This window comes from Hypanus sabinus, chromosome 2 (genome assembly GCF_030144855.1).
Source record: "Hypanus sabinus isolate sHypSab1 chromosome 2, sHypSab1.hap1, whole genome shotgun sequence".
NCBI lineage: Eukaryota > Metazoa > Chordata > Chondrichthyes > Myliobatiformes > Dasyatidae > Hypanus > Hypanus sabinus.
The window spans coordinates 96,659,790-96,672,989 of NC_082707.1; the positions used below are offsets into that span (position 1 = coordinate 96,659,790).

A 13,200-nucleotide genomic window follows, 5' to 3' on the forward strand; every position below is an offset into this window, starting at 1 on the left:
TCAAACTGGTTTCATTAGGAACCGATATTCCTTTTTTAATGTTAGAAAATTGATTAATATAATTTACACTTCCTCACCCACAACCCCAGAATGTGTTATTTCATTAGATGCTGAAAAAGCTTTTGATAGAGTTGAATGGACGTACTTATTTAATGCCTTGAAAAATTTTAATTTTAGTTTTAATTTTATATCATGGATTAAATTAATATATTATAAACCTGTTGCTTCTGTTCTTACAAATAATTATAGATCCTCTTTTTTTCAATTATCTCGTGGAACGAGACAAGGTTGTCCCTTAAGTCCTTTATTATTTAATATTGCATTAGAACCTTTAGCCATTGCTATTCGTGAACCCCCTAATATTTTTGGTATTACCCGTAATGAGAAATTATACAAGTTATCGCTCTATGCTGATGACTTGTTGTTATATATTTCTGATCCTGATAATTCTATTCCCGCTATTCTATCCTTGTTGGTTCAATTTGGTAGTTTTTCTGGTTACAAGTTAAATTTGGATAAGAGTGAACTCTTCCCTTTAAATGCACAAACTTTACTGAATGACAGGATACCATTTAAAATTGTTACTGATAATTTTATTTATTTAGGTATAAAAATTACCAAGAAATATAAAGATTTATTCAGATTGAATTTTTTACCTATGCTTCATCAAATTCAACAACTTACTACCAGATGGTCTCCTTTATCCTTATCATTGGTTGGTCGGATCAATGCTGTTAAAATGATGATTTTACCGAAATTTTTATATTTATTTCAAGCCTTACCAACTTTTATTCCTAAGTCTTTTTTTGATAGCATTGATTCAAAAATTTCCTCATTTGTGTGGCAAAATAAAAACCCCAGATTAAGTAAAAGACAGTTACAGAAATCTAAAACAGATGGTGGTTTAGCTTTACCCAATTTTAGATTTTACTATTGGGCGAATAATATTCAGAATTTATTATACTGAAATTAGATTTAGATTTACCATTGTGCCCACAGTGGGTAAATTTAGAATGTAATGATACACAAGGATATTCTCTATTTTCTGTTCTTGGTTCTTCTCTCCCTGTTGATTTAGTTAAACTTAATAAACAGATATCTAACCCTATTGTCAAACATACATTACGAATTTGGTTTCAATTTCGTAAATTTTTTACTCTAAAAAACTTCGTTCTTGATAGCCCTATCTTACTTAATTTTTTCTTTAAACCCTCTTTAACAGATCAAGCTTTTAGTATATGGAAAAGGAAAGGTATAATATGTTTTCGCGATCTTTTTTCTGAATTACCTAAATCTAATTTTTTTAGATATTTACAAATTAGGAACTTTTTGTATAAAGTTTTACCATCCTTTCCTAATTCAACTTTGATAGATTTTTCAGATATGATTTTTACTTTAAATCCCTGTCAGAAGAGATTAGTGGCTCTTATTTATAATATGATTATGAAGATACAACCAGAGATATCAGGTAGAATTAAACAGGAATGGGAAAAAGAACTTCAATACAACATTTCAACGGAAAAATGGGAAAAAATTTTACAAATGGTTAATTCTTCTTCTATATGTGCTAAACATGCTTTAATACAATTTAAGGTTGTACATAGAGCTCATATGTCTAAAGATAAGCTTGCTCGGTTTTATTCTCATGTTAATCCTCAATGTGACAGATGTCATTTAGATGTGGCTTCACTGACCCACATGTTTTGGTCATGTCCTACTTTACATAATTATTGGAAGGACATATTTGCTACCATTTCCTCAATTTGGAATATCGATTTACAACCTCATTTTATCACTGCAATTTTTGGTATACCAAATGAAGATGATAGTCGATTCTCCCCTTCAATTAGACGAATGATTGCCTTTGTAACATTAATGGCCAGGAGATCTATATTACAAAATTGGAAAGAAGTAAATCCTCCTACCACATTTCAGTGGTTCTCTCAAACTATTTCTTGTTTAAGTTTAGAAAAAATTAGAAGTACTATTTTTGATTCATCAATTAAATTTGAAGAAACTTGGGGACCGTTCATTCGACACTTTCATATGAATTAATTTGACTTCTTCCAGACCTTTACTCTTATTATTCTTGTTCTGGTATGGCGTTTCGGAGTTTTTGACACTATCATATACATATAAACTATTATTATTGCCCATGTTAGTTTAGGTTTATTTTTTTTTATTATTTCCTTAAATATACATTTTTTCTTATATTTTATACTTTTTTTTCTTTTGATGATTATTTTTAATCTTTTCATGTATAATCAATATAGATTAGATTGATTATTGTAAGATCCTTTTTTGCTGATAGTTTAATAAGATATTGTTATCTTGTTACTAATTTAATTTCAAATCTATTGTATTCATAACCTATTTAATATAATATGTTATGTTATGTTTTTTTTTAAAAACTAATAAAAAGATTGAAAAAGAAAAGGGATATACTTTCATGCTTCTGTACCTTCTACCTGATGGGAAGGGGAGAAGAGAGAATTTTGGAGTTGGGTGGGTGCCCTTGATTATGTTGGCTGCTTTACAGAGAAATGTACTGAGAAATATTGACAGTGTATGTGGAGGATAAGTGAGATTTCATGATGTGCTGAGTTGTGTCCTCAGCTCTCTATTGCTGTTGGTGGTTTTGACTGATCATTTGCTGTACAAAGCCATAATGCAACCAATGTCAATGGGTACATGAAAAAAGGAATATTTTCTGAAATTTGTAGTGCTATTTTTTAAAAAATTTGTGTGCTTGTAGTTTAGGATTACGTAACAAAGAAATGGCAAAAGAGAAAGTGGCTTGCCAAATGAGCTAATCGGTTAGGTGGCCAGACATTGTAAATGGTAAGTTACACAGTGGGAGAAGAAATGCAGGCATTGAGAACAGTCAGATAGGCATACAAAATGAAAGTGAGCTATTTAGGATGTATAAGCAATAATATACACTGGCTCAATGTGATTCATGATTCTAAGTGCTTCATATAAAAACAAGGTTTCTTTATAGTTTAAAAAATGTTAAAGTGAGCATTGTCTTCTATAAAATGACCCTGGCACATTAGTAATGTAAAACAAGGAAATAATACATCACTTCAGGGAGATATAGCATCCCAGAATTAACTATCAGTTGGGTGTTGAATTTGGGAAAAATTGCACTTGTAAGGGTAGTGGTACTGATAGATTGTTAGAGTTGCCGACGGACAATTCTCCAGATTGTGATGGACTTCGACCCAAGGTCTTACTGATAGTTGGTGTGTGTGCTGTTTTAGTTTTTCACATTTCCCAGATTTAGAGGCAATGTCACTGGATTCAAAAATAGCAAATGCAACACATTTTCAAAAGGAAGGGAGTTAGAAATAGTTGATTACAGCAGAGTTAGCTCAACATCCATCATTGGGGAAATGTTAGAAACTTTTGCAATTTCAGGGCTGTAACAGGCACTTAAAATATCAGAGTCAACATGTATTTGAATATCCAAGGTAATTTGCAGAGTCATTGTGAATTTAAGAATGGGAAATTGTAGTTGACCAATTTTTTTGGAGTTATTTGAAGAATCCACATAGGGTATGATAAAAATAAACCTTTTAATTTCTACAGTAGTTAAATTTCCCATTGGCATCCGATAAGGTGTTGTATCAATGGTTACTGCACAATTTAGAAGGTCATGACAATGGCATGACTGTAAGATCGGCATAAATGGGCTGTCATTTGGCAGGTGGAATGAGTGTTGTACTACAAAGTTCAAAGGTTCATTTATTGTCAAAGTATTTATGTACAATGCAACCTATTGGTTTTCTCCATCAGGGTATAAAAATGTAAAAATATAAGGAACTTACAAAGGGATATAGACACTTTGGGTGTGAAAATATCTAACAAATGTAGTATAATATGGGAAAATGTGAAATGTTCCCTTTTTGGAAGAAAAGCATTGTGTTACATAGTTAATGAGAGGTTACAGAACTCAGACGTAGAGAGATCTTTGACCTAGTGCATGATTAATAAAGGACAGTGTGCAAGTACAGCAAGTAAAGCTATTAGACTGTTATTACTTATGAGAGGAAAATTGAATATGAAGAAAGGAAGCCGATGCTTCAGATATTTAGATCAGTGGTGAGATCACATTCAGAGCACTGGCAAACTGGAAGCAGTTCTGAAAAAGTGAACTGAATTAAGTATCTAAATGGGAATTGTTCTGTCAGAAATGGTTAGACAATCCAGATTTACTTACTGGAGTATGTAAAGTACAGAGACTTGATTGAAAAATGAGATACTGACAATTCTTGACAGGGTAGATGTAGACCATAAGACGTAGAAACAGAATTAGGCTGTTTGGCCCATTGAGTCTGCCCCGCCATTCCATCATGGCTGATTTATTACTCCTCTGAACCCCATTCTCCTGTCATTTCCCTATAGCCTTTGGCACCTTGACTAATCAAACTCTACCTTAAGTATGCCCACTGACTTGTCCTGCACATTTGTCTATGGCAATGAATTCCACAGATTCTCCAGCCTCTGTTGTAAATGGATGTCCCTCTATTCTGAGGCTGTGTGCTCCTTGGTCCTGGACCCCCCCCCCCCCCCCATTCTAGGAAACATTCTCTCCATGTCCACTCTATCTTGTCTTTTCAATATTCAATAGGTTTCAATGAGATTACCCCTCATTCTTCTGAACTGCAGCAAGTACAGGCCTGGAACCATCAAAAACTTCACTTATGTTAACCCTTTCATTCCTGGGTTCATTCCTTGTGCATCTTTTGAACCTCCTTGAATGCCAGGATATTCTTTCTGAGACAAGGCGCCGAAAACTGCTCACAATACACCAAGTAAGGTCTAGTCAATGCCTTTTAAGCCTCGGGCTTACATCTTTGCTTTAGTAATTAGTTGTCTTGAAATGAATGCTAACATTTGCCTTCCTTACCACTGACTCAACCTGCAAGTTAATCTTTTGGGAATCTTGCCCGAGGACTCCCAAGACCCTTTGCACCTCTGATTTTTGAAATTTCTCTCTGTTCATGCCTTATACCTTCTTCAAAAGTGCATGACCATATACTTCCCAACCCAATATTCCATCTGCCACTTCTTAGCTCAATCTCCCAATCCAAGTCCTCCTTCTTCAACTGTACCTCCCCCTCCATGTATCTTTGTATCATATGCAAACATGGCCACAAAGCCATCAACTCCTTCATCCAAATCGTTGATGTATAAATTGAAAAGAAGCAGTCCTAAAACCAACCCCTGCAGCATGCCACTAGTCACCATTAACCAACCAGAAAAGGCCCCCTTTATTTCCACTCTTTGCCTCCTGTCAGTCAGCCAATCTTTTATGCATGCTGGTATCTTTCCTTTAATACCATAGGCTCTTATTTTGTTACATAACCTTATGTGTGGCACCTTGTTAAAGGGCTCTGAAAATCCAAATAAACAACAGACTTTGACTCTCTTTTGTTTACCCTGACTCTTATTTCCACAAAGAAATTTATCTGGCAAGATTTCCCCTTAAGGAAAACCATGCTGACTTTGGCCTATTTTGTCTTGTGCCCCCAGGTAACCTGAAATGCAGAGAGAATGTTTCTTTGTCTGAGAAAATCAAGACTTGTAAGCGGTCGGCTGTTGAATGGATGAGTTGAACATTTTCCGAAAAATGTCTAGTTCCTTTGTAACTCTCCTCCTCAAAGGACAGTGGAATGTTTTTGAAACAGATACTGTAGGTGGGATTAAGAATGTAATGTTACTGTGGGTAGGCTGGAATGTATTAAAATTTCAATCAGATCAGCCATGATCATATTAAATGGCACAATATCCATGAAGAATTGAATGTCCTACTCCTAACTCAATACTTAAGATACTATGAAACAAAATTTGACAAATAGTCTTGTAAGCCAGTACAAGAGGCAAAGAAATTTGATTTTAAAAAAAGAGATGTGCTTTTATTTGTATACAGTTGGCCCTCCTTATTCAACCAGCCGTGGATCGGGAAATCCCGGATGTTCTCTCTCCAGCACTCGTTGCTTGAGCATGTACAGACTATTTTTTCTTGTCATTATTCCCTAAACAATACAGTATAACAACTATTTACATAGCATTTACATTGTATTAGGTATTATAAGTAATTTAGAAATGACTTAAAAGCACAGTCCCCAGGTTATGAATGAGTTCCATTCCTGAGTCCATCTTTAAGTTGGATTTGAAGTTGGAACAGGTACATCCGATATTATTTAGCGTCAGTTAGTCAAGCGTTTTTCTTAGTGTATACAGTGCATATTTTACCTTTCTATGCATATAAAACACTTAAGAAACATATGTATTTCAATCATTTAACCACTGCATTGTTTAGTAATAATTGTAGCTTCCACCGGGGCAGGGCCTTTCGCATTCTCCATAAAAATTATTCTGATCGTTGACCGACTGTAGCCTAACGCTTTTCCAATGACTGATGGCGTTTCACCTCTTTCCGATCGCTTTATTACTTCCACCTTATTTTCAAACGTGATCGTGATTATTTTCGTGAACAGAAACACTGCGGATTTAGAGCTGTGCTGCCGGGTCCTAACGCCAACCACACGGAGACATGTTAAGTGAAGTCCAGGGTTCCACTGGGTCCTAAAGACCACCGCACTGAACCAGGTTAAATAAGGGACTTGAGCATCCACGAATTTTGGTATCTGCGACGGGTCCCGGAACCAATCCCCAGTGGATAAAGAGGGCTGACTGTAATGGAATTTGCTGCTGCCCCTAGCATGTACCAAAACACTTTATTCAATAAAATACTATTGAATATAGTCAATGTTGCATATGCTTGCACTTCTGATGCTCAAGTCATGTTTTTAAAATTGGCATTGTATGAGTGATAGATATAGCTCCCATTCTTTTTGAGTTTGGTGTTTCATCTGGAAGAAGACATCGTACAATGGACACTCCTTCAGTGTCGCACTGCAATGCCACCCTAGATTGGTAGGACGAGAATTTAAAAGCTTAGGCTCTTGATGACTGAAAAGTATGCAAGTCAATATGGCAGTGGTGTTTCTCATTGCAAACGATGGAATGTGGGAGGCTGGCCAGAGATGCAATTGAATGGTCAAGTCTAGAAGATCTAAATTATGGATGAGGATTTCAACAGCAGAGGAGATTTGCCAAGAATTGAAGCCAAGTGGAAGGATCTAAATGATGGAGTAGATAAGTGGTTAGAAGCTCATCTCTTGGCTAAATGTGGGACCAATACGGTGAACATTCTGGTTCAGTACCCTCTCATAAGCTTTATTTGAAGGGGATTTCACTGCCTTTAGGCTTGTATTTCAGAATAGTTATAATAGTAAATATTGATCTGTGTGGTTTAAAATTTTCATATTAATTTCTATTTCAGGAGAACCAAACACTCCAGTTGATATTGACACCATTATTTTAGATCCAGAAGCAGAGGTAAGGGACTTGAAGTTTCAATTTGCCAAGGACCAAAACTAAAAGTTGCAATTGCATACAGTCTCAGAGGTATTAGAGTTTCAGTGTACATAAAATAGAATAAAAATTTTCCTCAGTTCTGATGAACATCAACTGTTTATTGCCTTCCAGCCTGACCCGCTGAGTTCAGCATTTTGTGTGTGTTGTAAATCGTTCTTTATATGTGCAGAAAAGCATTTTAGCTTTGCTTCTGTGGACCTTGATCGTAAAGTTAACTGTTCCCCTCTTAATTTATTTGAACTCTGACAAACTTAACAGCATATGGCCATTTCTGTCCTGTTAAGTCACTTACAGAATCAAATCCCTTGAACCTCATGCTTAAGTTATATCAGTTATGTTATCTTGCTTGTTTTGATGTTTTGTAGAATACATTAACATTTGATCTATCTTCACAAGTTCAATCGTTAGATTGCTATTCCTTTCAAAGTAATATTTTCTGGGTAGGTAGTTTTGGTTCTAACTTGAGCCGTACAAAGCTATCTATGTCTGTAGCAAGAGTCAGTCTCCCAAAGTGAAAAATTGACCTTCTTCAAGCTTAAAGCCCATACTTGAAGATGCCTTGTTCATAAAACTTTGCCCATGACTTTGAAGCAGACTGACAGGCTTTTAGGCTTTAATGTATTGTAAATTCCAAGACCATGTAACTCTTGTCCATTACCTAGAATTACTCTGTTCTGTTCAGTGTGTCAAGTGAACTGATTAAGCAGGGACTTAGCTATTTTTGTCTGCACAAAAATACATCATTAGCTTTTGCACCATGTCCCTTCTCAATACTGCACTACATCTCAAAAGCAATAGTCAGTTATCTAATTAATGTAATTTAGCAATTTATTTCTGTTCAATTAGGATACATTGATACAGGTAATTTTCAAGTATCAGCTGTAAGATAACTGGGTAAGTGATTATTTAAAATGTATAATTTTTTAAAATACTGTAGGTCTTAGAAGTATTTTAGTTTCAAGTATTATTCAGACCACAACTCAAAAATCCAGCTTCATGCCATTTTGAAACCTGATTTGAATGGATTCTGGATTCTGCATTCTGGCCCATTTCAGGCTTTGACCTCTTCTGTTGCCAGACTTGAGTAAAGCATGATTTGAAGTTGGTCTTTATTTTATCTTATGTTTTATGAGTAGTTTGGGATTGGCTTTGATTTATGAACAACGTTGTTCCATTTAATGTATTAATTTTGTGGTTTTCTAGGATGTTGATCTTAACCACTGCAGAATTGGGAAAATAGAAGGATTTGAGGTACTGAAGAAAGTGAAGGTGAGATTAGCTGACGTATTCGTGGAAGTATAGATGTCAATGATTCTTTTGTCATTTGTGTGAATTTTTAACTATCAAGCATCCTGTGGGTGCTGCTTCATGATGCAATGCAAAAGATTCTCATGACTTCTGGTCATAAAATCTCCAAATTGGTGTGCTTGACTTTGATGCCTGTTCTGGGATTATTCTCATCTTTATATTTCCTCCCTCAGCCTTTTTATTCTGGCACCTTCCCCCTTCCTTCTCAGTCCTGAGGAGGGGCCTCGGCCCAAAACATTGACTGACTGACATTTGCACAGATGCTCTCTGACCTGTGGAATTCCTCTAGTGTGGATCTTTATGCTCATGTTTTCTCCCCCATCCAATATCTGCTTCGTGTCTTCCCCCACAGAATTCCATTTGCAGAGCAGCTTTGCCTGTGCGAAATGGTTAGGAATTGGCAGGACAGGAATTGCACCCTGGCTGCGAATAATTTCCTACTGAGGAGTCAGAGGAGCAAATGCCTGTTGCCAGTGATATTTCAACCACAGCTCTCTGAGTCACCTGATCTTTATTTTCTCTGAGGCACTTAGTAAAAAGGTTGAAGTGTTCTTAAATCCATGTTTTTCCTTAAAACATGACCTTAAAATGTGCCATTGCCTTCCAACACTCAGGGTTTTGATCTGTCTGCAAAAAGGAAACAACAGTTCATCTCAGGTTTTATTTAATAAGAAAATTCCCTCTACCTGCACTTTGGAGTTTATTGCCATTTCTTTGTGACCTGATCCATTTCTGTGTATGTGTATTTGTTCCTTTGGGTATGTATTTGAAAATTTTTTTTTTACAAAATTTATTGAGGTTATTCTATAACTGAGTTTCTTGCCTGCTGCAATCTTTCTACAGTGCTGTGTCTTTGACTATTGATAGATTTCTGTAAATCTCTCTGGTTACAATCAAAATTTAACTCTAATGCTGTGTGAGCATTTCACTGAACTGTGCTTTTTAATGTATACCATTGACATCCTTTTTCACTGTGTATATGTTACACATCACTGGTCCAGGAATGGGTTCCAAATTTGGATCTGTTGCTGTCTGCTTTGTTTGAACAGGTCAACGCTCAGGAGTGCTGCTTTAAACCTTGATGGTTCAATAGCCAGAAGCTGAAGTCGGCTCGAGTCCAATAAAAAAAAACACTCTGGAAAATTTTCCACGCAACAAGAATAAGGCGGAAATTTTATGTATAATTCAAGAAACAAATGTCATTCTTTTTGCACCCCAAAATAGATATAGTTACAAGGCCTACCAAACAAAGGTTTATTTAAAAAAATTGTAATTTTAAGTGTTGAACTTGCAATACAATTAAGATATTGTATAGCACATCTTGTGATATCTTTGAGTCATCTTGGAATATTAAAGTTTAATACATCCTTGAAGCTTGACAGAGAATTCTCCAAGTCTTATTGGGTGTTTTTAAATATCCTGAGAAGAAAGCATGGCTTGTCTTGTGCTTTTAAAATGAAGTGTTATTAATAGACATTACTGGCAAGGGAAATGTGCAGCTCAAGATTCCATAATGAATAACAAAGAATTAGTTTAAAGGCATTGTTATTAAAGGTATAGAAAGGCTAAATATCCAAAATGAAATACTGGAAATATTCAACAGGTCGGGCAATATCTGAAAAAGAGAACTGCCAATTGTTCAGATCTTTGGGGGTTAAGATGTCACTATATATTGATAAAAAAACAACTTGGATGTGAAGCAGATAGTTGTAGAATAGACTATCTTCAGGGATTGATAATAACATGAGACTTGGGCATCCTGTATCTTTTGTACACCAAATGTGAAATATGAAAGGAAATGGTTATTATTTGAAGAGGGCACCTATAAGGTACAGAATCTGAAAAACTATTTGCTGCTAATTGAGCTTGATCACTCATATTAAGCATCAATAAAATCTATTCTAGGATACTTGGCCATCAAACTTCCATGCATTCTTGAAATATAATGCCTAGCTTTCTTTGTAATCCATGATTTGCTGTGTGAATGTTACCTTATTTGATGATATGTTGCTCTCATTCTACCCTTCAAGCATTTCAGAAAGATGATACATTGGAAGGCTTTGTACAACATTTTTCTGATGTGTACATTTCCACTGATTCATTTTACTTGCAAAGACCACATCCTTAAAATTAATCACAAGAAGCAATACTGGATGAGTTGCAGAATTGCAAAGATATTCTCTTCAGACTCATCAAAACTGAGAAATCTGCCAATAGAAATATCTTCAGTCTTCCATAGAATGATGATTGGGGTGTTAGCTATTGAAGTTTCTCTGGACAGTTAGAGAGGCAGTGATGGAATAAGGTATGAGAGTTTAGGAGAAAGTTAGCATTCTCAGAAGTGCTTCAGAAAGAAGTGAAAATGCATATATTGCGCAATCAAAGGCAGGCTCATGGAATTTTGGAATGTTTCAATAAACACAGTTTTTACCAATACATTTTTGTGAATCTTAAAAGTTGTTCAGTTGCTGGAAGTCTGGGCTTTAAATCAGAAGTTCACAGGTCCCAAGTCCCACTCTGGAAATTTGACTACAAAAGCTAGGGTGCTACTGACGAAGCATGACATAATTGGAGACACTGTTTAAGATTGAATTATAAACTGAACCCTCTCTACAAGCAGATGGACACAAAAGATACCTTTGCATTGCATTGAAAAATGTGCTGGGAAGTTATTGCCAACTCAACAATGACTCATTCTTGCAAATGCAATCAATATTAGGAAAATAAATGTTCATTATCACGTTGACATTGGCATGTAGGAGATTACTGTGGAGAAGTGGCTGTTTGGTTCCTTCATTACAAAATTGACACCCTTCAATGTATTTCATTAGACTTCGGGATGATTCAAGAGTGTGAGAGGTACAATTAAATACAGAAGTATTGTATTTCTTTTCTGCTGCTCCATCTCTTGCTTTCTATCGATCATGTCATTTGTCTGTTGCATCCAACATTGCACTTTAGTTCGCATGCAGTGGACAGAAGTGATCTCTAGTAGATAATAGTTGTAATTTTGACATTGAACAGTCTAATGTTTGGAATGTCTGAAGTTCCTGGTTTTTCGACTTATTCTAGGTGCTGTGCCTTCGTCAAAATCTTATTAAGACAATTGAGAACCTTGACCAGCTGGTAATGCTTCGAGAACTGGATCTATATGACAATCAAATCAAACAATTAGAAAATCTTCAAGCATTGAAGGACCTTGAGTGAGTACTAGAAAGATTTAGTTAACATTTAGTCCAGTTCTCTGATAAGAATTCAAGAATCACTAATTGTAGGAGTTGCTACTTTGTCATTGATTTGAAAGCCATGAATAGCCGTGTGGGTTGATGACTAATTTCCGTGGTTCATTTTAGGGACAACCACACTAACTCCACATCCTCTTTCTCAGCTGGCAGTAAGCTGTGATATGAATTCAGAAAAATAGTGTTCTGTATCGGTAGTGAGTATTCATCAACATCTATCATTTTGATCAGAATAAGATTTATTATCAGTGACTAGAAAGATGTGAAATTTGTTGTTTTGACTCATTATAATGCAAAGATATAAAATTATTATAAATTACAAAGTTAGATGTGCAAATAATAAGCTGGAGCTCATGGGCCATTCAGAATTGTGGAGGAAAAGAAGCTGTTTCTGAATATTGAATGTGGGTCCTTAGACTCCTGTACTTCCTCTCCCATGGTAGTAATGTGAAGAGGACATGTCCTGGGTGGTGAGGGTCCTTGTGATGGATGACTTCTTGAAGCACTGCCTCTTGCAGACGTCCTCTTCTGAAAACTGAAGTTGCATGGTTCCTTTTATTTCCATGCAGGGTTTTGGATCTCTCCTTCAATATTGTGAGGAAAATTGAGGCTCTTGACTCCCTGATCAGGCTGAAGAAACTCTTCTTTGTGAACAACAAAATTACAAAAATAGAGAACATTAGTCATCTGGATCAGTTAGAAACATTAGAGCTGGGCTCAAATCGCATTCGGGTAAGTCAATGTTGGAATGGTCATTAGCATACTCTAAACCCCTAGTGTTCGAGGGTATTTGATAAAGGTGTGTAAGATCATCACTGGTGTTTAGATGGGGTAGACTGAAGGTGTTTCTCTTAGTACCTAGGACCAGTGGTACACCTACTACTTTGTACTACTTCCTCCCATCCTCCCAGCTTCTTACTGAAACCCTCTGGTTTCCTTGGCTGCGTAAGTCTAGGGAAAACACTCTCCAGTCCCATCAAACTCATGAGACTGAGACAGCTCTTCCGCTCCAAACCCCGGTTTGTGTGGATGCTGTGTAATTTGTGACCCTCTTACAAATTAGTGCCACAAAATAACACTGTATACGATTAAAGGAATTACAGTGCCATGCAAGAGTTTGGGCACCCCGGTCAAAATTTCTGTTACTGTGAATAAGCGAGTAAAAGATGATCTGATTTCCAAAAGGCATAAAGTTAAAGAT

The 13,200-nt window shown here is 36.0% G+C and overlaps 1 protein-coding gene across 2 annotated transcripts in view; it reads left to right on the forward strand.

Moving 5' to 3' along the window:
• ppp1r7 (protein phosphatase 1, regulatory (inhibitor) subunit 7) overlaps nt 1–13,200 on the forward strand; it is an 88,622-nt gene that overhangs the window by 59,671 nt on the left and 15,751 nt on the right. For both annotated transcript variants that reach the window (XM_059950898.1, XM_059950907.1), the window contains exons 3-6: nt 7,355–7,410; nt 8,653–8,718; nt 11,830–11,960; nt 12,569–12,731. In XM_059950898.1, the coding sequence (XP_059806881.1) occupies nt 7,355–7,410; nt 8,653–8,718; nt 11,830–11,960; nt 12,569–12,731 (416 nt within the window). The remainder of the gene's footprint in view (nt 1–7,354; nt 7,411–8,652; nt 8,719–11,829; nt 11,961–12,568; nt 12,732–13,200) is intronic.